Genomic DNA, 21,456 nt, shown 5'->3' on the forward strand with positions numbered 1-21,456 from the left:
AGCTGCATATACACTGTAACAAAACTGGATAGTAAGTATTATTGATAAAGACAGAAGCTAGGAACATTGCCCGATGACCGAAAGTAGAAACAAATGGGTCTCGCCTGATTGATTCGGAAGACTGTGGCCTTTCTTCTGGAGCTATTCCAGGCATAGTCTTAACATTTTTCTGATGCCTTTCACCTCGACAAGATTCTCAAACTGACCACCAGGAGGCCTGATCAAGATATACTCATGTTTGCACCTCTTGACTTGAGGGAACAAATATGGGGTAATGACTAGGTTGGGAGATAGTAAAGGTTTGACAAAGGCATCAAAGGTAGAAGTCAAGTATTGGTTCAGCAAATCAAGAGGTAATGTAGTGAATGGAAGGCCAAAAGACATCCAAAATACAATTGTAATTGACCTAAAAGTTATTTTCTAAGGACAATTGCAGAAGAAGGAAGTAGGGGTTGAAAGAGGCCATGGGGCATTGTGTGATAAGGAAGACAAGGAAGTGGTTGTAGATAGCTGGTTAGTGATTAAGACTGTGGAGTGGAGTGGCAGTGGGAAATATGAATATACGAACAGGAAAAAGACTTTCTGGTGCACCCAGCCTGATCCATACAATTGTTGATACCTTGTGCATCACAATATATACACTCCCCATCCCACCCAAAAGCATGTGATATGTGGAAAAAGATGAAAAAAATATAAACCCTGGCCAAATTGGGAAAAAAATATCTAGGAAATTCCTCTCCTATTCCCCCCTCCTTAGGCGATCAAAACTAATTTGGGAGATCACTCCTGTCCTGATAATTCTACACTCTTTCTACATTTTGTACAAGGTCACCACGCCAACCAGAAACAGTACCAGCTCTCCTTGGAAGGAATTCAGTAAATCAGCATCAACCCTTCACGTGCCAAGAACTTGGTCCACAGGCCTATCCTCTGGGACAGGAGCCACCGCCTGACATCTAACCTTGTTCTAACTTTTTAACAACTTCTCTCAAGTGCAGAGTGCCAACTCTACTAGCTATCTTGATAACAAATAAACTTCAAATTGTAATTAATCTTGTGGCCCTCAACGTCGTCTGTGGAAACCAAAGTTGGACACGCAGTTTTCTAACTGTGTAACTTCTATTCAATTGCCTCCAACATCCTATTCTGTCTAGTTATTGCTTCATGGCATCGTCCCTGTGCCTTTAAAGACATGTGCACTAAAAGGTTGGGATTTCTCTACCTGCTATAATGATTTTCCCTGAAGGGTGTAGGAATGTTGTGCATTCAACCAGCGCACATTTCCAGTTAACATCATTTGCCTGTAATGATCCCAACCCTCCAACACAATGTTGAGGTCAAGGGGGTCGCAATGTATATGGGTAGGAGAGTTTATACACAAGGAGAAGTTTAGGGAGAATAGAAGGACAGTGATTTCAGAGGAACGGAGCGCAAAGGAAGTTGAGGCAAAGATAGAAATCATTAAGAATGAGAAGTGGCTTAGTGGAGAGGCAGAAGGCATTTCAGGGTGAGTCATAAGAAATAGGAGCAGGAATTGGACATTCAGCTCTTCAAGTCTGCTCCACGATTCAATAAGATCATGGCTGGTCTGGTTGTGGTCTCAACTCCACCTGTATACCCCCCATAACTCTTGGCTCCCTCGTCTATCAAAGACTTATCTAACAGCCTTGAATAAATTCAATGACCCAGCCTCCGCTGCTCTTTGGGAAAGAGAATTCCACAGACTAATGATCCTCTGAGGGAAAAAAAACCTCTCATCTCCATCTAAAAGGGGAGACCTCTTATTCTTAAACTGGTTATTCAAGGTGAAGCGAGAGCATGGAACAAAATATGGTGCGTGAAGGAAAGGGCACTAGAGTGCAGAGGCTACAGCGTAAATTGGTGTTAAGGATCACATTGCCAAACTTCAAGTTTGGGCAGGGCAGGTATTGAAAACATAGGCACATACAACAAGGGCTAAATACAGCCACCCAGGAGTCATATTTCAGTCAAAGCAAGGTATTAGTAATTCACAATATGATCATGGATAGCAAAGGCCTTGCTTGTGAATGAATGGACATCCGGGAGGGAAATGGAGGAAGGGATAGTGATGTTTGATCCACTGGCAGTGGAACAAAGAGGCTGATTAAGTTAATGCTGAATGGATGCATTGGACACGAAGGTCAATGAGAAGAGGGTGAGGTAGTTGGGGTTGTTACTCTTAAAGAGGCACCAAAGAGGGTCTCAATGGATCCTTCAGAGAAAGCTGTGAGGCATCCTGCTCTTCCTTTCCAAATTATCCTAGTTTCCCTGTGCTTTCCCCCTTCCTAGACTGTCCAATTGTTGAAGCAAGTGTAATGATACCAAATGTCTGGTATAAGGAGATGAGAAAGTATTTTTCCAGTTCTAAGATAAATATTTTAAAGCAGGACAATGGTTTGAATGGCACAGCAAGGACGCAGGCTTGACAATCTCTTTTGCACATTCATAGAACAACAAGCACAAGAATGGTCAGCTGTAATGTGAGAATCGCATCAATTACAGAGGCATGGTCGCAAAGTGACCAAGACTGGGAACTGAATATTCAGGGGTGCCTGACGTTTTGGAAAATAGGCAGAAAGGAGAAGGAGGTGGGATAGCTCTGTTAATAAACACTGGCATAAGTACAGTTGTGTGAAATGATCTTGGCTTGGAGGGTCAAGATGTAGAACCAGTTTGGGTGGAGATAAGAAACAGCAAGAGAAAGAAGTCACTCATGGGAGTAGTCTACAGCCCCCGCTAACAGTAGTTACACATAGGACAATGTATAAATCAAGAAATAATAGGTGCGTTGTAAGGGAGGTACTACAACAATTGAGTGTGACATTAATCTTCATATAGATTGAACACATCAAATTGGCAAAGGTAACCTTAAGGAAGAGTTCAGATTGTATCCAGGACAGTTTCTTAGAACAAAATGTTATGGAACCAAACAAGGAACAGGCTATTTATGATCTGGTTATGTGTAATGAGGCAGGATTAATTAATGAACTCATTGTAAAGGATCCTTTAGGGAAGAGTGACCATAATGTAGAGAATTTCACATTCAATTTCAGGGTGCGAAACCAAAGTCTGAAACTAGTGTCTTAAACTTAAATAAAGGGAATTATAAAGGTATGAAGACAAAGTTGATTAAAGCGGACTGGGAAAATAGATGAAAAGGCAAGATAAGCGGTGGCAGGTGTTTAAGGAGGTATTTCATAACTCTCAACAAAGATATATTCCGTTCAGAAAGAAAGATTGAGAGGGATGAACTAACTTTGGCTAAGGAAGTTAAGGATGGTATCAAATTCAAAGAAAAGGCGTGCAACATTGCCAAGATGAGTAGTAAGCCAGGAGATTGGGAAAGTTTTAAAAAACCAGCAGTGGAATACTAAAACAAACAATAAAGAGGGAGAAACTAGATTATGAGAGTATACTGGTAAGAAATCTAGCTTCTACAACTATATAAAAAGGGAATAGCTGAAGTAAACATTGGTCCCTGAAGAGGATGAGACTGGGGAATTAATAATGGGGCACTAGGAAACGAGGCAGACTTTGAACAAATATTTTGTATCCATCTTCAAGACAGGAGACATTAAAAGCATCCCAATAATAGAAAATCAGGGGGTAAAAAAAGGAGGAACTTAAAACAATTACTAGTGAAAAAGTATGTGGGGGATGAGAGGTGATCTTATTGAAACATAAGATTGAGGAAACTTGACAGGGTAGAGGCTCATGAGAAAAACTAGAACTAGGAGGCATAGTTTCAGAACAAACAGTTGTCCATTTAAGATGAAGATAAGAAGGGATTTCTTTTTCTCAGAGCTCCAGAGCTGTAGAGGCTGGGTCATTAAATATATTTGAGGTTGAGATGGACAGATCTTTGAACTATAGGGGAGTTAAGGGTGATGGGGAACAAGCAGGAAAGTGAGTCAAGATCAAATCAGCATGATCTTATTGAATGGTGGAATAGGCTCAAGGGGCCATATGTCCTACCCCTGCTCCTACTTCTACTTCTTACCTCATGAACGGATTGCAGAATTCACATGCAAACATAAAATTCTTCGATATCCCCCCAGAAAAAAAGGAGGGGTTGCAAGAGACCCAGACCTTAAATCATTTTTTTAAACTTTAAACTAAAATATATTAAATATGGATTCCAAGCGTTTTGAGACAACTATTTTCACAGAAGGTGGTGCAACTATCAGATCTGCCATCATGCTGGTGTTATCATCAAATACCTTGCTCAGTTCAGCAATATTGCATCTGTCAAGAGCACATTTTCACTGTCTATAATAGCTTTGAAAGCCAAGTAAATATTTTCCAGCCATTTTGATTCAACCACAGCTCTGCATCAGCACTTTGTGGTTTGATGAGCCATGTTTAAAAAGTCGGCATTGAAGAGTTTTAATTAGTAAACAGAGAACAAATCCAGAAAATATCACAGCTATAGGTCAAGATTACAGTCACAAAGTCACTTCCGGACAAGAAACAGCTGGCTTACAGAGAAAGTATACAACAGTCATAATTTCTCGTCGTCAACCAAGTGAGATCTAACTATAACTTCATCAGCTAGCCAAAACATATTGAACTGGTTAAAGAGGGCCTGTTTTTAAAAAAAAAAATACAAGAACACACTGGCCAAAGATGGCTATCACCAGTCACCTGATGTCTGGTATTGTAAGTTGACCACTTTTCTGGAAAGTTCCTATATGATTTGCACTGCAGACCTACCCTGGCATGTTGCATAGGATTTCACACCTTGGGGTTGTCAAGGTCCACTTCAAAAGGAGCTCTTGAAAGGAAGGCATTAAAATGCAAAGTGCTGGGCTTTTAATCAACTGTAACGCTGTCAAGACAATGGGAACTGCTAACCAGCCAGATACACTCAAAAACCCGTGGAGGACAAAATAACTACAGCTCCTGTTGGTTTCTACCATCTTGAAAGGTTTCCTAGATAAAGAATCAAAAGTGTGATTTCATGTTCTACAACAATGGCTGCAAGGCATGTTAATCAAATTCCTTTTGTGGGAAATATAGACAAGAGGTTTAAGAACTGGTTTTGCCAAGCTAGTCAGAGAGAGAAGTCATCTGGAAAAACTTGAGAGCAGAAATGAATTTCACCCTCTCTCTGAAGCAAAGATTGTCTCCAGTAAAGTGCAGTTACCTGTATTTCAATTCAACTCCAGGATTTGAAAGAAAACCAGCTAACTTCAAATGGCCGCAATGTCCAACAATCTACATCTCAAAGACAAAATCATATATTGTTTTAACTTTTATATAGACTCTAACTTTTCTTACTTCTGAGATCTGCGTGCCTGTGTGTCGTCGCATCTTTTATTATTTTTTCACGGGTTTAGTCACTAATAAATTTACTTTTTCTTTGACTTAAGAAAACATGGTTTGATTGGTTCCTCATTAAAAAGTAGATACATTTGGATTGGAAAAGGCATCTACGAGGAGAATAAATTTAAAAAAATACAACCTTTGTTGTGACCAACCGAGGGGGCTGAATAAAGGGGAGCTAGTTCACTCCTCCTCACCCGGTCGTAACAAAATTGATTCCCAAATAGTGAGACACAATCAACAGGAGTTATACATATCACAGCAGCAAACAGAGTGCAACCTTTCTCTCTGCAAACTAAACTGTTACAACTGTTCCCCATATCCTTAAACTAAACTGTTACAACTGTTCCCCATATCCTTCAGCAAGTTTACCCAGTTAGCAGCTGAGCACAAAGATATGGCAGGTTCCAACTTTGATTCCCCAGACAGTCAAGGCACCATGGCATGTGAGCACGTCTACCCAGCCATGCAGGGATATAACATGCATTTCTATGGGTTTGGTAATGCTTCCCAACCTGGCACTGACCTTGAATCCAGATATCTCAAGGGTATCTGAATAACTTTGTTTGATAAAGGGCAGCCGATTGGAACAGAGTTACACTCTGAAGGCTTCCAAACACAAAGACCACTGGAAACCATTTCACCTATTGTTCCAGACAGTAGTGAGCTCAAAGCGCCGACAAACACACACTTTTCCACAGCAAGGCAGCTGAGATTATACTAAAGGGCACTCAACAGTAGCTGCATGGATTATGATGTTGCCTTGCAAATCTCAGCTGCTTCAAGGTGTCATCTTGCTCAGTTGTTGCTCGAACATGGCTTCTTCTTATCGTGTCCACGGACAGTCTATACATGGTCCAGCCAGAACTGGACACATTTTTGCGCCTTGTTGTTGAATTCGGCAAGATCTGCAACAGTGCAGGGTTCCTCTAGTGATAGTCATTGCAGGAGATGTTGCATAGTCTGTGGCTCAGTTCCACATTCACAAGTTGTCGGGCAGGTTGTATATCCCCATTTGCTTAGTGACACCTTTGAACGACCTACACCAGTCCTAAGTCTGTTAAGGCACTTCCAGGTTGCCCAGTTGCAATTAGCTCCTGGGAGAAGGCTTTCATCCGGTAGAATTTCCATCACTGGGGGTTGTTCGAGACTGGCGAGCCGGTCTTTCCACAAGGCGATGCGGGCTTCAGATGAGGTTGATTGTAATGGAACAACACTGTTCATGAAGCTCTTCCTTGACTTTAGGCGGCTGGGTGTAGGTGTATGACCATGTAGAGGGTGCCTCTCATCTGATGTTTGACAGAGTCGCTCTTTCTTGCTGGCTACCGTTCTTATATCAGGGGGAGCAATACCCGCCAGGATATATAGGCTGTTGGTGTTTGTTGGTTTTAAACAACCTGTGATAAGTCAGCAGCTTGCATTCAGAACGACATCCATCTTCTTAGCATGAGTAGATCTTTCCCATGCAGGGCAGGCGTATTTGGCAGAAGAATAGCAAAGAGCAAGTGCACTGGTTCACAATGTTTTCGAGCATGGTTGATACTTCAACAAATATGGCCTCCAGTGAAGACTAGACTTATAAATTCTTAGTTGCCACACAGGCATTTCAAACTGTTTGCAAACATTACTCTCTGCTATTACCCTGCACGAGATTTGTGCAAATGCAACCAACACCTGAAGCACAGTGCATATGCAGCTGGTGCCAATTCCAAAGTAAGCTTCCTAGATTTCTAAAAGATAGCTGCCAACAAGAGTCAATACAAAATTGGCCTTCTGAGCCATTGCTTTTAGTGCTAAATGGTAAATTTATTTTGGGGTTGTCTCCAGTCATAGTAACCTGGCACTTAAACCAATAAAAGGAAAAGCAGCTTTTGTATTGGTTTGACTCAGTTGGTCCAGTATGCGTTAGAAGTTCATGGGTTCTAAACCCCACTCCAAGACGTGGACACACAATCTAGGCAGTTATTAGTGTGCAGTACTGTCAGTGGTGCCTTCCTTTGAATGTAATGTTCAAAGATCCCATCTGCCTTTTCCAGTGATTGAGATGGGCTTTCATGGTTCTGTAAACAATTCCCAATATGCTGGTCGATATTTTTGCCACAATACCTTGAAAACTGGATTAAATAGTTCCTCATCAGTTGGTTCGTTGCAATCTGGGGGGCATTTCTCCACACAAAATGGCTGCTGTCTCACCTGCATTAGAACAAGGGACTGCACTTCACAGCAATTCACTGGATTTGAAGTGTTTTGGGATATTCCTGGGAGAGGTGTTAAGGCACTAAGCAAGTACATGTCCTCTGTAGAAATATCAAAAAACCCGAAAACCATGAGAGTAGCACGCAATTAGGAATGAATAAGTAACAGGAACAACTTGGGCATTCCAATGATCCTAGGGCCAAGCTTTCATGGTACTTACTTCTCTACCTCGATGGCTGTGTAAGAGTCTGTTACTAACTGCCTCAACTGAATTAGAGAAAGTGGGATGATACTGTTTCTTGGAGAGAAAATACGTGCAACATTAGCCGAGGGTTTAATAGCGCTTGCTGGTACTAATGTATAAATCATTCAGCAATTTGTAGTGAGGAGGTGATACATTGTGAATTGCGAAACGCCGCAAGTTGGTGGGTAATTTTCTTTACTCCGCTGTTAGCTTCATGAATATGGTATTTCACTGTCAATCTACCTGAGTTCCATTAAATTGTAGTATTTGCGTGTTCTCTTGAAAATTATTCTTCCACGGGACTTGTGCCACGCTGGCTAGGCCAACATATTTATCGTCCATCCCTAATTTCCCTTGAGAAGGTGGTGGTGAGCTGCCTTCTTGAACCGCTGCAGTCCATGTGGTGTAGGTACACCCACAGTGTTGTTAGGAAGGGAATTCAAAGATTGTGATCCAGCGAAAGTGATGGAATGGCGATAGAGTTACAAGTCATGTGGCTTGGAGGGGAACTCGTAGGTGGTGGTGGTGCTCCCATGCATCTGCCCTTGTCCTTCTAGGTGGTAGCCCCGGGTTTGGAAGGTACAGTCGACGGAGCCTTGGTGAGCTGCTGTGTGAATCTAGCAGGTGGTGCACACTGATGCCACTGTGTGTCTGTGGTAGAGGAGTGAATGTTGAAGATGGTGGATGGGGTACCAATCAAGCAGGCTCATTATCCTGGATGGTTTGAGCTTCTTGAATATTGTTGGAGCTGCACTCATCCAGGCAAATGGAGAGTATGCCATCATACTCTTGACTTGTGCCCTGTAGAAATGGGCAGGCTTAGGGGAGGCTGGAGGCGAGTTACTCGCTGCAGAATTCCTAGCCTCTGACCTGCTCTTGTAGCCACAGTGTTTATATGGTTGGTCCAGTTCAGGTTCTGGTCAATGGTAACCCCCAGGATTTTGATAGTGGGGGACTCAGTGATGGTAATGCCAGTGAATGTCAAGAGATGGCTGGATTCTCTCTTACTGGATATGGTCATTGCCAGCACTAGTGTGGTACAAATGTTACTTGCCACTTATTGGCCAAGCCTAAATATTGTCCAGGTCTTGCTGCATATGGGCATTGGCTGCTTCAGTATGAGTCGGCGCAAATGGTGCTGAACGTTGTGCAATCATCAGCGAACATACCAACTTCTAACCTTATGAAGGGGGGATGGTCATGATGAAGTAGCTGAAGATGGTTGGGCCTAGGACATTATCCTGAGGAACTCCTGCAGCAATGTCCTGGGGCTGAAATGATTGACCTCTAACAACCACAACCATTTTGCTTTGTGTTAGGTGTGGCTCCAACCAGTGGAAAGTTTTTCCTGATTCCCATTGGCTCTAGTTTTGCGATGTCAAAGGCAGTCAATCTCACCTTAAGTTCAGCTCTTCTGTCCATGTTTTGATTAAGACTATTGAGGTCAGGAGCTGGGTGGCCCTGGCGGAACTGCCTATCAAACTCGTCATAGAAAGCCAGGACTGGTACATACAGCATCATCCCCTTGTTAAAAAGATACTTATATTCCTCCAATGCCAATTAAGTTCTCCAGCCCAGAAAAGGAACAATTTAAAGTGTGAACACTTATTCCTAAAGGTAAATTGTTTTTTTAAAATTTAAACACTCTCACTTTGCCTTCATTTCTTTTTTATTCCCTCAATTCAATGTTTCTTACCTTCTCCCTCTCTTTGCACTTGATTTAACTCCAATTCACTCTTTTTCTCTCTCTCCGTCATTCCTCTACTTCTTTCTCAATCCTTACAACCCATCGGTTAAGGAGACAAACTGCTGTGGTCTTGTCTTTCACCAATGCCCTGTTGCACTCACCACATCACTGACAGTTTGCTCTTCCAACAACTTACTGGACAAAATTTTGAGCTGAAGGGTGGGGGAGAAAGTCCACCAATGCAGTTCGATCCACTCAAGCAAAATTGGGGTCAATAAGTTAAGAGGAGGAACAGCGCAAACAAACAAGTATTAGAAGCCAGCAAACAATGCCCTGAGTGGGGGTTTGGATGCTGTAAACAGGGAAAATCTTTTGTAACTTCAAGAACACAGATGCAGAGTTAACCAAGCAGCTTCGGTGTGTATGTCCATCCACCTTCTTGGAAAATAAACACATTTTCAGATGTGTTGTGAAGCTTTGTTTTGAATGGGGAAGCAGGCATTATATCTTTGTTCCATCCACTGCAGCAACTAGTTTTCCAATTATCTTAGCAAATGCCAGTGTGCCTGACTCTTACACAGGAGACCAATGATGTTGAACTTTGTGAACGTACAGACCTTTACTCAATTCTGGGGGGTACGAGCGCACAAAATTCTAACCAGCAGATGTCAGAATGGCTGGCAGCTGCAATACTCACCCCTCCCTATTGGCGAGCAAGTCACAGAAAGATGAGATCAACAGGATGCTCAGATCAGAAACTCACCTCATGCCAATAATGCAAATGCTACCAGCTTATTTCAGATCGATGAGCTAAGATGGGCCTGACGGCCTCCCTCACCTGTATTTGTCCTGTGATCTGGAGACTCCAATGTCCAGGCAGTTAAAAGGTGGATTTTCAATCAAAGCTTCCCAGTTGAAGATATGTCACAAAGTGGAACAATCTTCATTCTGCATAAAATACTGGGCCTCTTCTTTAAATTTCAGAAGCTTCTTAAAATTAAAGATATTCTCAGAACATAATCAGAAATCACAGGAGTTAAATTATTAGATGTTTATAAAACACAAACTCAAGTGGGAAGACAGGAACCAAAAGCTTGCCAAGTCCCAAATTATTTGAATGCAATGCCATGGACTTTTACAAACAGTACTGTTTGCAGACGGAATGATTATTACTGTATATATGCACCAAATAAGGCAGCCCTTGCCTTGCAGGTTGTGGATGGATGTTAATTTGTGGTTGAAAGCAGATAGTTTGATTTCAGAAAAGGCACGAAGAATCAATGAAAGGGTAGTGAAAGCGGGTCTAAAAGGCTCTTAAATAAACAGTCTCGTTAAAAAGTGACCTCTCTCAATCTTAAAGCTGCTTTAAAACACAAGAGCAGAGGAACTTCAGTCAGAACAAGACCACCATCTACAGGAAATAGGTGCAAATGGCAACCATGTTCAGTCAGTCCACATGTAGCCTGGGCAATAATATGCACTCAGCCCACACTTATTCCAGCCTATTACATCCAACAGTAATGATTTCATTATTCACATTCATCAAATTCTTGTACACTGGCATAAACAGATTCTTAAAGATACTGACAGATCAGCTGAGTATAAGCCAAAGGATGCAATATTCCACCTGTGACGAGGTTGGTAGCACTTTTGCCTTAGAATCAGAAGGTTGTGGGCTCAGGTCCCACTCAAAGCTTGAGCATATAATTTAGTTTGGGGCCTGTGCAGTACTGAGGGAGGGCTGCCCTGTCGGAGGTGCTGCTGAGCTTTGAGGAAGTGTACAGAATGGCCATGAGTGAGGCTGATTGCAGAGCTACAAAGAATTAATTACATGATGAGGAAAAACAACTCTTTCAGCTTGAAAGCAGAGGGAATCTCATTTAAAAATACAAGATATTAAACAGGAGAGGTAAGCTTAAGGCAGAGTGTTAAGATCTGTCAGAATTCAAGGGTGCATAGGCCAAAATGAAAATTCAGGGCAAATGTGAGGGAGACCTTGGTGTAGCGTGGATCAAGTGGATATCAAGTGGAAATCAAGTGGATATGAAAACATTAGATCCATTAAAGAGACAAGTGACTGATGTGGCAAGTTTCATCTTCTGAGTATCGGCATTTATCAAGATTGTGGATAAAACTATTTTGAGTTTACAATTTACAAGTCTGTGAGATGGAAAATGAAAGTGCCTCCCCGCAAAATACTGGTGGGAAGCTCGTAAAAGACATGTGAGAAAGGAAGTAATTCAACGTGCCAGTAATAATAGGCTCAGTAAAATTAAGCAGGTTAAAACGTGAATGCTTAGAATGAGAAGGTGAAACAAGCAACATGCATTTACGTAGCACCTTTTCATGAAGCACAACTTCCCAGGGTGCTACATCGTGCAAAATTCAACTACAAGCCACACAAGGAAATATTGGGACAAGTGGCTGAAAGCTTGGTCAAAGAGGTATGTTGTTTTAAAAGGAAAGATGTGAAGAGGTTTAGGGAGGGAATTCCAGAGCTTGGGACCTAGGCAGCTGAAGGCACGGCTGTTAATAAATGGGCACAAGAAATCAGGAATGTGCAAGAGGCTAGAATTGGGCGAATGCAAAGTTTTCTGAAGGCTGTAAGGCTGGAGGAGGTCACAGAGATAGAGAGTGAGAAGACATTGAAGGAATTTGAATACAAGGATAAGAATTTAAAATTTGAGGCATTATTGGACAGAGAGCCAATGTAGGTAAGCATACACAGGGTGATGGGTGACCAGGACTTGGTGAGAGTCAGGGTGCAAACAGCAGTTTTGAATGAGTTGAAGTTGACGGAAGGTGGAAGATTGGAGGCTGGCTCGAAGACCAATAGAACGGTCACAGTTTCAGCAGCAAATGGACTGAAGCAGAAATGCGATAGAAAGTAGGCGACCATGTTGATGGAGAGAGTTTGGGCTTGGAAGCTTAGCTCAGGGTTGAGTAGGATATAGAGGTTACAAATAGTCTGGTTTAGCCTTAGGGCTGTAGCTAAGGAGATGGACAGAGTGGTGGCTAGGAAACTGAGTTGGCAGCAGGTGTCAATGACAATTGCTTAGGTTTTCCCAATATTTAACTGGAAAAAAATTCCTGCTTGTCCGATACCGCATATCCAACAAGCAGCACGACAAAGCAGACAAGATCAGACAACTGCTACCACAGATGATCATCGATTTCTGCTCAACAGTCTGAGGAACATGGCGACTGTGCTCTGGGCTGTCCCTTGGCACAAGAAATTACTATAGCCTCAACAAAACTGCAAAGACTGAAACAGTAGTTTTCCAGATACGTGAGGCAACATTTGTACGTACAAGTGGCAGCAGTTAATAGGATTACAGAATCACATACCTAAAATTCCCCCACATTCCAAATTACAGGCTAAGCACTAAACTTTAACTGTTAATGTTGAGAGGTGCTATGGAAACTAAAGTATCTCAGTTTGCGTCACACCGACTTTGTTCAAAACAAAAACACTCTGCTCACCTGATGGCTCAGCTTTTCAAGCCAGTGATGAGCTAGCACGACTAGGAAAACCCACTATTTAAATCCAGGTCTGTACTGAGATGATTGAACTCAATATGGCAGCAGCAGGAACATCAGACTTGAACCTCTGATTATTGAGGTTGAGTGCTCCTGACCCTGAGTGGAACTACAAATGTGAAACTCGAGATTGAGGACAGGATCAGGTTAAGCTAAGATGCCTACACCTTGGACATGTATCCTACTGCTGCTCACGGTCTAGACAACAGAATCAAGAAAGATGGATGGTTACACATAGCAGGCCAAGGCACGAAGCAGGTCCATAAATCAGCGAAGTCCTCCATAGCAACCCCATCTGCAGATTTTTTCCGGTGTTTTATTCTTTCAACAGAAAGCTTTTCGGGATTGAAAATAGTTCTGAATTCTGAACTTACAAAAAAAAATCACAACAAATAAACTTCAAAACAGTACAGAGTGTAGCCTTTGTGAGCGTTTTTGACTAAAATGAGAAAATATTGACATTGACTTCCACTTTGTGACCACAAGATACTTTATTAAACCATTCAGAATGCTTACCTTGTACAAGTCATTTAGTTTACTTTTTGTATGTTTAAATAATCCAAAGAAGTTGAAAGTTTCGCAGCGAAGATGTCATTTTATTTGATTTTTAAAAAAATATATAGTTAGCAGTAACACTTGCCCTTTTTTCCCCCCCTCATTTTACTTAGCAGGAGCAAGTTTGAGCATTTTTGTCCCATTGTGGTCTTTTTCCTGTGATTTTTCAGTTGAAACAAGAATCATCCATTACAAAAATGTTACTCCTTTGACTGTTGCTTCTTCAGTCAGGATGACGGGAAGCTCCAGGCCATGCACTCTCCACAGCTTTCACTTCGTTCCACCTTCATAGGAGAAGCAAGAGAGGTTCCACAGGGCTGGATGCAAAGGTAGCCCTGCAGGTGCCTAGTTAGGAAAATATGCCACAAAATGAACACAAGCTCAGAAGCACCCACTACCGGGAAGAGAAGGCAAGATGAGGGAAGCATTCTAGGTAGCCATGAGCCGGCTGAAGCCAACTACATTCAGTTAGAAAAGCCAGAAGCTAGCGGTTTTAGAATAGTAAAGAAAAAACCCAAAAGCTGGCACATCCTCCCAGTAAGAGCAGAAGCACAGCTAGAGAAGGATATCTCAAAATAATAAATGTAAATCCAACAGAACCAGGAAATCAGTGAAAAGGTAGCAGCAATGAGATTATTGTTCCAAACAGGTTCTGCATAAAAATCACAAACAAAGCCTAATCCAGAACCAACAGTCAGAACGTCCATGCAAAGTGCATAAGGCTTCTGACTCACAGCTAAAAGAGACCTCACCCAGAGGGAATGCACAGCGTAGTGTGTGCATACTGCAGTCTGTGGGCCACATTTGGCCGTAAACCCCAGATAACTTGGTCACGTTTGTGCAAATTCACAATCACTGGTTTGTCCTAGTGGAATTTTTGGGCCTAGAACTTTGGAAGGAACTGTTTGTAGCACTGATGTCTCTCACTGGTGCATAAATCCCAAATCAGAGCCCTGAGATCTGTTAGTATCAGCAACTTGAGGTTTAAACAGGTGATTGAAAACACGGATTTCAGTTTTGTGTGTGGTCCCTGACACGCTATGGGAAGAACCTCACAAATGCCTGGTCATCTTGGGTCAGCACACTGTCCTTTCATCCTAGAACACAGATGAAATCTAGCCCACAGCAACAGAATGCAAACCGCCTCTCTTTGTAAGGGTCCTACGTCAAACATGTTTGGGTCGGTTCGTCCTGGAAGCATAAGCCCACAGCACAAAACGATCCCCGCCTGAAATGTTAACACTGCCCTTTCCGATGCTGTGATGGACCTGCTGGGCATTTCAGCCAGTTTCTCTTTTAGTTACATCACTACCCCTAATTTGGCACTGATGTGGCTTGTTCATTCAGAGGAAGCTGCAGGATGATCTCCCTCTGAGCGCTCTGTCCCCCTATCCACCCCTGGTTATGAACACGAGATAGCACAAGTTTAACTTAGGTTAGTACCATTGCAGAATAAGTTACCAAGGAAGGCCACTGAAGCAGACAGTATAAGTGGATTCAAGCCACGATTGGTTGCATTTCTGTTGTAAGATTTTGATGAATCAAATGAAGAAATCAGCTGGGTTTGTAACATGAAAAAGGAACCTTAAGGTTACAGTTAGAGTTAGCCTTAATGGCCAATGACTATTACTAAAACATCGAATGTTCTTTAAAATACTCAGATCCTTTTCCATAGAACAGGAACTAAATTTAAAGGTTACAGATGGTGGCAACAACACTTTACCATCATTTTCATCACTGCTGCTTGAAGGCGTAATCAGACCAGTAGTTTCAGACAGGCACCAGCTTTCCAAACTCTGCTGAAAACAAGGCACCAACCCCAACCACTCAGCTAATTAAGATAGTCAGACTATTTCTCACATTTCCCAGATTTTCTGTACGCTGAAGATGTTAAGACAGTTCCTCCAGATTTAAAGTTACATAACAGGATTGCTCATCACTCACTTGACATATGTGGGTAAAGCAAAACCAACATAGATTTGAGCTGCACTCTCTCCAATTTAATCCTAGATTTTTTTTAAACAATGGCCGTTAAGTGTCCAGCCAGTGGTACAAATCACAGTGACTTCAAATCACACTCCAGAGACTTGACCACATAATCCATGACTGAAACTCCCAGTGCAGTGCCCCTCACGTGCGGCCAAACCATCAGCCCCCCGCCCAAACCATCAGCCCCCTCGCGCCCCGCCCAAACCATCAGCCCCCTCGCGCCCCGCCCAAACCATCAGCCCCCTCGCGCCCCGCCCAAACCATCAGCCCCCTCGCGCCCCGCCCAAACCATCAGCCCCCTCGCGCCCCGCCCAAACCACCAGCCCCCTCGCGCCCCGCCCAAACCACCAGCCCCCTCGCGCCCCGCCCAAACCACCAGCCCCCTCGCGCCCCGCCCAAACCACCAGGCCCCCCGCGCCCCGCCCAAACCACCAGGCCCCCCGCGCCCCGCCCAAACCACCAGGCCCCCCGCGCCCCGCCCAAACCACCAGGCCCCCCGCGCCCCGCCCAAACCACCAGGCCCCCCGCGCCCCGCCCAAACCACCAGGCCCCCCGCGCCCCGCCCAAACCACCAGGCCCCCCGCGCCCCGCCCAAACCACCAGGCCCCCCGCGCCCCGCCCAAACCACCAGGCCCCCCGCGCCCCGCCCAAACCACCAGGCCCCCCGCGCCCCGCCCAAACCACCAGGCCCCCCGCGCCCCGCCCAAACCACCAGGCCCCCCGCGCCCCGCCCAAACCACCAGGCCCCCCGCGCCCCGCCCAAACCACCAGGCCCCCCGCGCCCCGCCCAAACCACCAGGCCCCCCGCGCCCCGCCCAAACCATCAGCCCCCCGCGCCCCGCCCAAACCATCAGCCCTTCGCGCCCCGCCCAAACCATCAGCCCTTCGCGCCCCGCCCAAACCATCAGCCCTTCGCGCCCCGCCCAAACCATCAGCCCTTCGCGCCCCGCCCAAACCATCAGCCCTTCGCGCCCCGCCCAAACCATCAGCCCTTCGCGCCCCGCCCAAACCATCAACCCTTCGCGCCCCGCCCAAACCATCAGCCCTTCATGCCCCACCCAAATCATTAAACCTTCGCGCCCCGCCCAAACCATCAGCCCCCCCGCGCCCCGCCCAAACCATCAGCCCCCCTGCGCCCCACCCAAACCATCAAACCTTTACGCCCCACCCAAACCATCAAACCTTTACGCCCCACCCAAACCATCAAACCTTTACGCCCCACCCAAATCATCAAACCTTTACGCCCCGCCCAAATATTTAAACCTTACGCCCCGCCCAAATATTTAACCCTTACGCCCCGCCCAAATATTTAACCCTTACGCCCCGCCCAAATATTTAACCCTTACGCCCCGCCCAAATATTTAACCCTTTACGCCCCGCCCAAATATTTAACCCTTACGCCCCGCCCAAATATTTAACCCTTTACGCCCCGCCCAAATATTTAACCCTTTACGCCCCTCACCCCTAGTATTAACACCCCCCCCACCCCCCGCGAAGACGCACCGCACTGCAGTTCCGGCTCCTTCGACCCATAGTTCTTGTTGTTGACGGTGGTGCTGCTGCTGTCCTTGGACCATTCGCGGCTCGTCAGCCGCCAGAGTTTCATGGCCCCGCCTCCCCCTTACCACCACCAGCCTTGCTCCTGCGACACCTGAAACTCCTCAGGCCAGCACCCGGGGGAAGGGGAGGAGGGGGGGGGACGGGGAGGAGAGTGGTGTAGGGTGGAGAGGAGGGGAGGGAAGGCCCCCCTCCCCGCCCCTACCCCACCGGCGGCGGAAATCCCGCCTACCAGCCGCGCCAATTGGTTATCGCTGATGGACTGACGGGCGAGGCCGGCCGCTGATTGGTGGAACCGTTCGGCGAGCAGCAGCGGGGTCCATTTCCCTTCCTTCGCCTGCACCTTCCGGGCTCGGACAGGCCTCAAAACCACCAGCTCTCCGGCCGCCACCACAGGCCTAACAATTTGACGGCGGCTCGATCGACAGCGCGCTGATTGGCAAGGAACGTCTCTGGGAAACGCTCCTCACTGATTGGCGGATACGACACAAACTCCGCCCTCGTCACGGGACCCGGCACGCTCCAGCTATCCGCGGCCTTCCAGGTTTCCATGGGCAACGAGGCCAGGCCCACCAACGGTGATTAACGTGCGGTCGTCACGCCCATCAACGGGCATTGACGTGCCGTCGTCACGCCCACCGTGGTGCTTTGATGTTTGACACCCAGCCGCTGATTGATTGATGGACGCGTTGAAGCCCCGCCTCCTGCCTGTGATTGGCAGCCCCAAGCCCCGCCTTCCACCGCTGTTTGACGGCTCGACGCCCCGCCTCCAATGCCTGAGTGACAGTCTTAGCCCCGACTTCCGACCACGCCTCAACCGTCGCGGTGACGTCATCCACCATTAACTCCCCCCCCCCCCCCCCCCCTCCCCATCCCCCCATCCCCCATTTCAGAAAACCCTTGGTTACCCTTGGTTACCCTGGTGTCCAGTGAGAAGAATGGTCCATAGGAAGAATACACCCTTTGAGTAGCTGGACCACTCTGTTTCACATGGTGTCCAGTGAGAAGAATATTCCCTTCCCCCCCACCCCCATCTTTTTGACTACCTGGTCAACCCTGGTTTACCTGGAGCCCTTCTGAAGAAAATGCCTCAAGTAGCCGGACAACCCTGGTTTTACCTGGCCAGTACTCAGTATGGTCCATCAGACGGTTGGTGCTAACCGGATCAGCAGTGGAAAGAAGCTCGGGCAAGCTGTGGTATTTGAGCTGGTTCGACTCTAGTGAGACTTCTTCAGGATCCCTCAGCTTTGGTCCTCTCAACCTATATTTAAGCTCTCTGAACTCTACAGAGCGAGAGTGCATACTCTATATTGGCCAAACAGAAACCCTACAATTGGGTGTAGATCTCTCCATAGCTTGATTTAGAGATTTGAAAATGGCGCTGGTTTCCATGTATGTCAGACAGCCCCTAACCGTACTTTCTTTCTATTACATCATCAAAGGCTAATGGAATGTTGGCCATTATCTCAAAAGGGCTAGAATACAAAGGGGCGGAAGTTACATTACAGTTATATAAAGCTCTGGTTAGACCCCATTCAGAGTACTGGTTTTAGTCTGGGCATCGCACCTTTGGAAGGATATGTTGGCCTGAGAGGCAGATTTGGCAGAATAATACTGAGGCTGAAAGGTTTTTATCTAGTTCTTATCTATTTAATCATAGCCAAAGAGTCACTTGCATTGGCTTCTCTTCCCATTCTGCACCATTAGCGTTGGTGTCGTTTCCACCCCCCGCCTTAGCCCTCTTATCTACAAACTGCTCCTAGGCAAAATCATCTGAAAACATATCAGTTTCCACATGTATGCTAACGACACCCTGATCTACCTCACCACCACTTCTGACATTGCCACTGTCTCTAAACGATCAGATTGCTTCACTGACATCCAGTACCTGATGAGCTGAAATTTCCACCAACTAAATATTGGGAAGACTGAAGTCCATGCCACAAATTCCTTTCTCTAACTACTAACGCCATCCCTTTCTCTGGCACTGTTTGAGGCTGAACCAACTGCTCTCAACCTTGGTGTCTAAGTGGATCCCAAGATGGGCTTCTGACCACATATCCATTCTATTTTTACCTCATTTGGGTTCACTCTGCCTCAGTTCACCTGCTGCTGAAACCTCCCTGCATGCCTTTGTTACCTCTAGATTTGACTATTCCAATGCATTCCTGGCCGGACAACCATGTTCTACCCTCCATAAACTTAACATCATCCAAAACACTGCTGCCCACGTCCTGACACACACCAAATCCTATTCACCCATCACCCCTGTACTTGCTCATCTACATTGGCTCACGATTAAGCAATGCATTGATCTAAAAATTTTCTTCCTTAATTTCAAATCCCTCAGTGTTCTTGCCCTCCCTATCTCTATAATTTCCTAAAACCCTTCAAGATATCTATGCGTCTTTAATTCTGGCCTCACGAACATCCCCGATTTTAATTTCACCACTATTTCTGGCCCTGCCTTCATTGCTAGGGCCAGAAATTCTGGAATTCCCTCCTTATGTCTCTCCGCCTCTCTACCTCACTTTCCTTCTTTGATACCTACCTCTGACAAAACATTTGGCCATTTGCCCAAATAGCTCCTTATGTGGCTCAGTGTCATATTTTGTTTTTTAATGTTCCTTTTTTTATCCATTCATGGGATGTGTGTGTCGCTGGCTAGGCCAGCAGTTATTGTCCATCACTAATTGTCCTTGAGAAGGTGATGGTGAGCTGCCTTCTTGAACCACTGCAGTCCATGTGGTGTACGTACACCCACAGTACTGTTAGGAAGGGAGTTCCAGGATTTTGACCCAGTGACAGTGAAGGAACGGCGATATATTTCCAAGTCAGGATGGTGAGTGGCTTGGAGGGGAACTTCCAGCTGGTGGTGTTCCCATGTATCTGTTGCCCTTGTTCTTCTAGATGGTAGCAGCCGTGGGTTTGGAAGGTGCTGTCTAAGGAACCTTGGTGATTTTCTGCAGTGCATCTTGTAGATGGTGCACACTGCTGCTACTGTCAGTCGGTGATGATGGAGTGAATGTTTGTAGAAGGGGTGTCAATCAAGCGGGCTGCTTTGTCCTGGATGGTGTCAAGCTTCTTGAGCATTGTTGGAGCTGCACATCCAGGCAAGTGGAGAGTATTCCATCACACTCCTGACTTGTATCTTGGAGATGGTGGTCAGACTTTGGGGAGTCTTTGGACAATAAATGCTGGCCTAGCCAGCGACGCCCACATCCCTGTAAATGAGTAAAAACACTGTGACTCCTGACCCATAGTAATGTGGTTGACTCTTAACTGCCCTCTGAAATGGTCCTAGCAAGCCTCTCTGTTCAAGGGCAATTAGTGATGGGCAACAAATGCTGGCTTTGCCAGCAACGCTCACTTTCCATGAAAGAATAAAAGAGCCTGGGCAGTGAGCACAGGAGTAAGGGGCGAACAGGACTTGATGTGAGTTAGAATACAGGCAGCAGAGTTTTGGGTGAGCTGAAGTCTACATGGGTTGGAAGATGAGATGTCAGCCTGGTGAACATTGGAATAGTCAGGTCTAGTAGCAAATGCACGAGTGAGGGTTTGAGGAGCAGATTAGCTGGGGCAGGGGCAGAGTCAAGTGACGTGGAAGTAGGAAGTCTTGATGGAGTGAATATGTGGTCAGAAATGCACCTCGGTGTCAAGTACAAAACTAAATTGCAAATGGTCTGGTTCAGCCTTAGACAGTTGCCAGGGAGAGGGTTGGAGTCAGCGGTTAGTGAATAGAGTTCGTGGCAGGGATTGAACCCACTAGCTTCTGTTTTCACAATGTTTAATTGGAGGATGTTTTTGCTCATCAAGTACTGGATATCAGACAAGCAACTGCTGAGGCTATGTCAATTGAAAACTTCAAGATTGCGAATGATGTATTTTTGTTAGGCAAAGGTATTAACACTTCCAGAACCAAGGTAGGTGGATCATCTCACTGCTTTTTGTGCTGTGCACAAATTATCTGCTGTGTTTCCAACATTACAACAGGCTTCAAATGGGCTTCATTGTCTGTAGCGCACCTTGGGACATCGAGATTGTGAAAAGCACTATGTAAAAGCAAGTTTCATCTTGCTCATCCTTGGTATTGTCCTTGTGAAACTTCATGGTATAGTCTATATAAAAGGACATTAAAGCCATAATGGGGTGCTGAAGCAGCAGTAAGAAACATGTATTTATATAGCACCTTTCACCACAGTACTCTAAATGTATTCAGGAAAAATGTTAATTGACCATTACTTATAAAACCCAAAATACTTCTTGCCTTTATTTAAGAATTTTGAAGCCATTGACATCTTGCCTTGCCTTGAGTTTAAGTTCCATTCTGGTGTTCACTCAA

The 21,456-nt window shown here is 45.3% G+C and overlaps 1 protein-coding gene across 1 annotated transcript in view; it reads right to left on the reverse strand.

Moving 5' to 3' along the window:
• Positions 1–17,220, reverse strand: part of LOC144668809 (cAMP-dependent protein kinase catalytic subunit alpha-like) — a 162,219-nt gene extending 144,999 nt beyond the window's left edge. Inside the window, exon 1 of the mRNA XM_078531181.1 lies at positions 17,061–17,220. Coding sequence (XP_078387307.1) covers positions 17,061–17,163 — 103 coding nt within the window. The 5' untranslated portion in view covers positions 17,164–17,220. The remainder of the gene's footprint in view (positions 1–17,060) is intronic.
• Positions 17,221–21,456: the final 4,236 nt, after the last annotated feature.

Source organism: Cetorhinus maximus, chromosome 28, assembly GCF_964194155.1.
Source record: "Cetorhinus maximus chromosome 28, sCetMax3.hap1.1, whole genome shotgun sequence".
Taxonomy (NCBI): domain Eukaryota; kingdom Metazoa; phylum Chordata; class Chondrichthyes; order Lamniformes; family Cetorhinidae; genus Cetorhinus; species Cetorhinus maximus.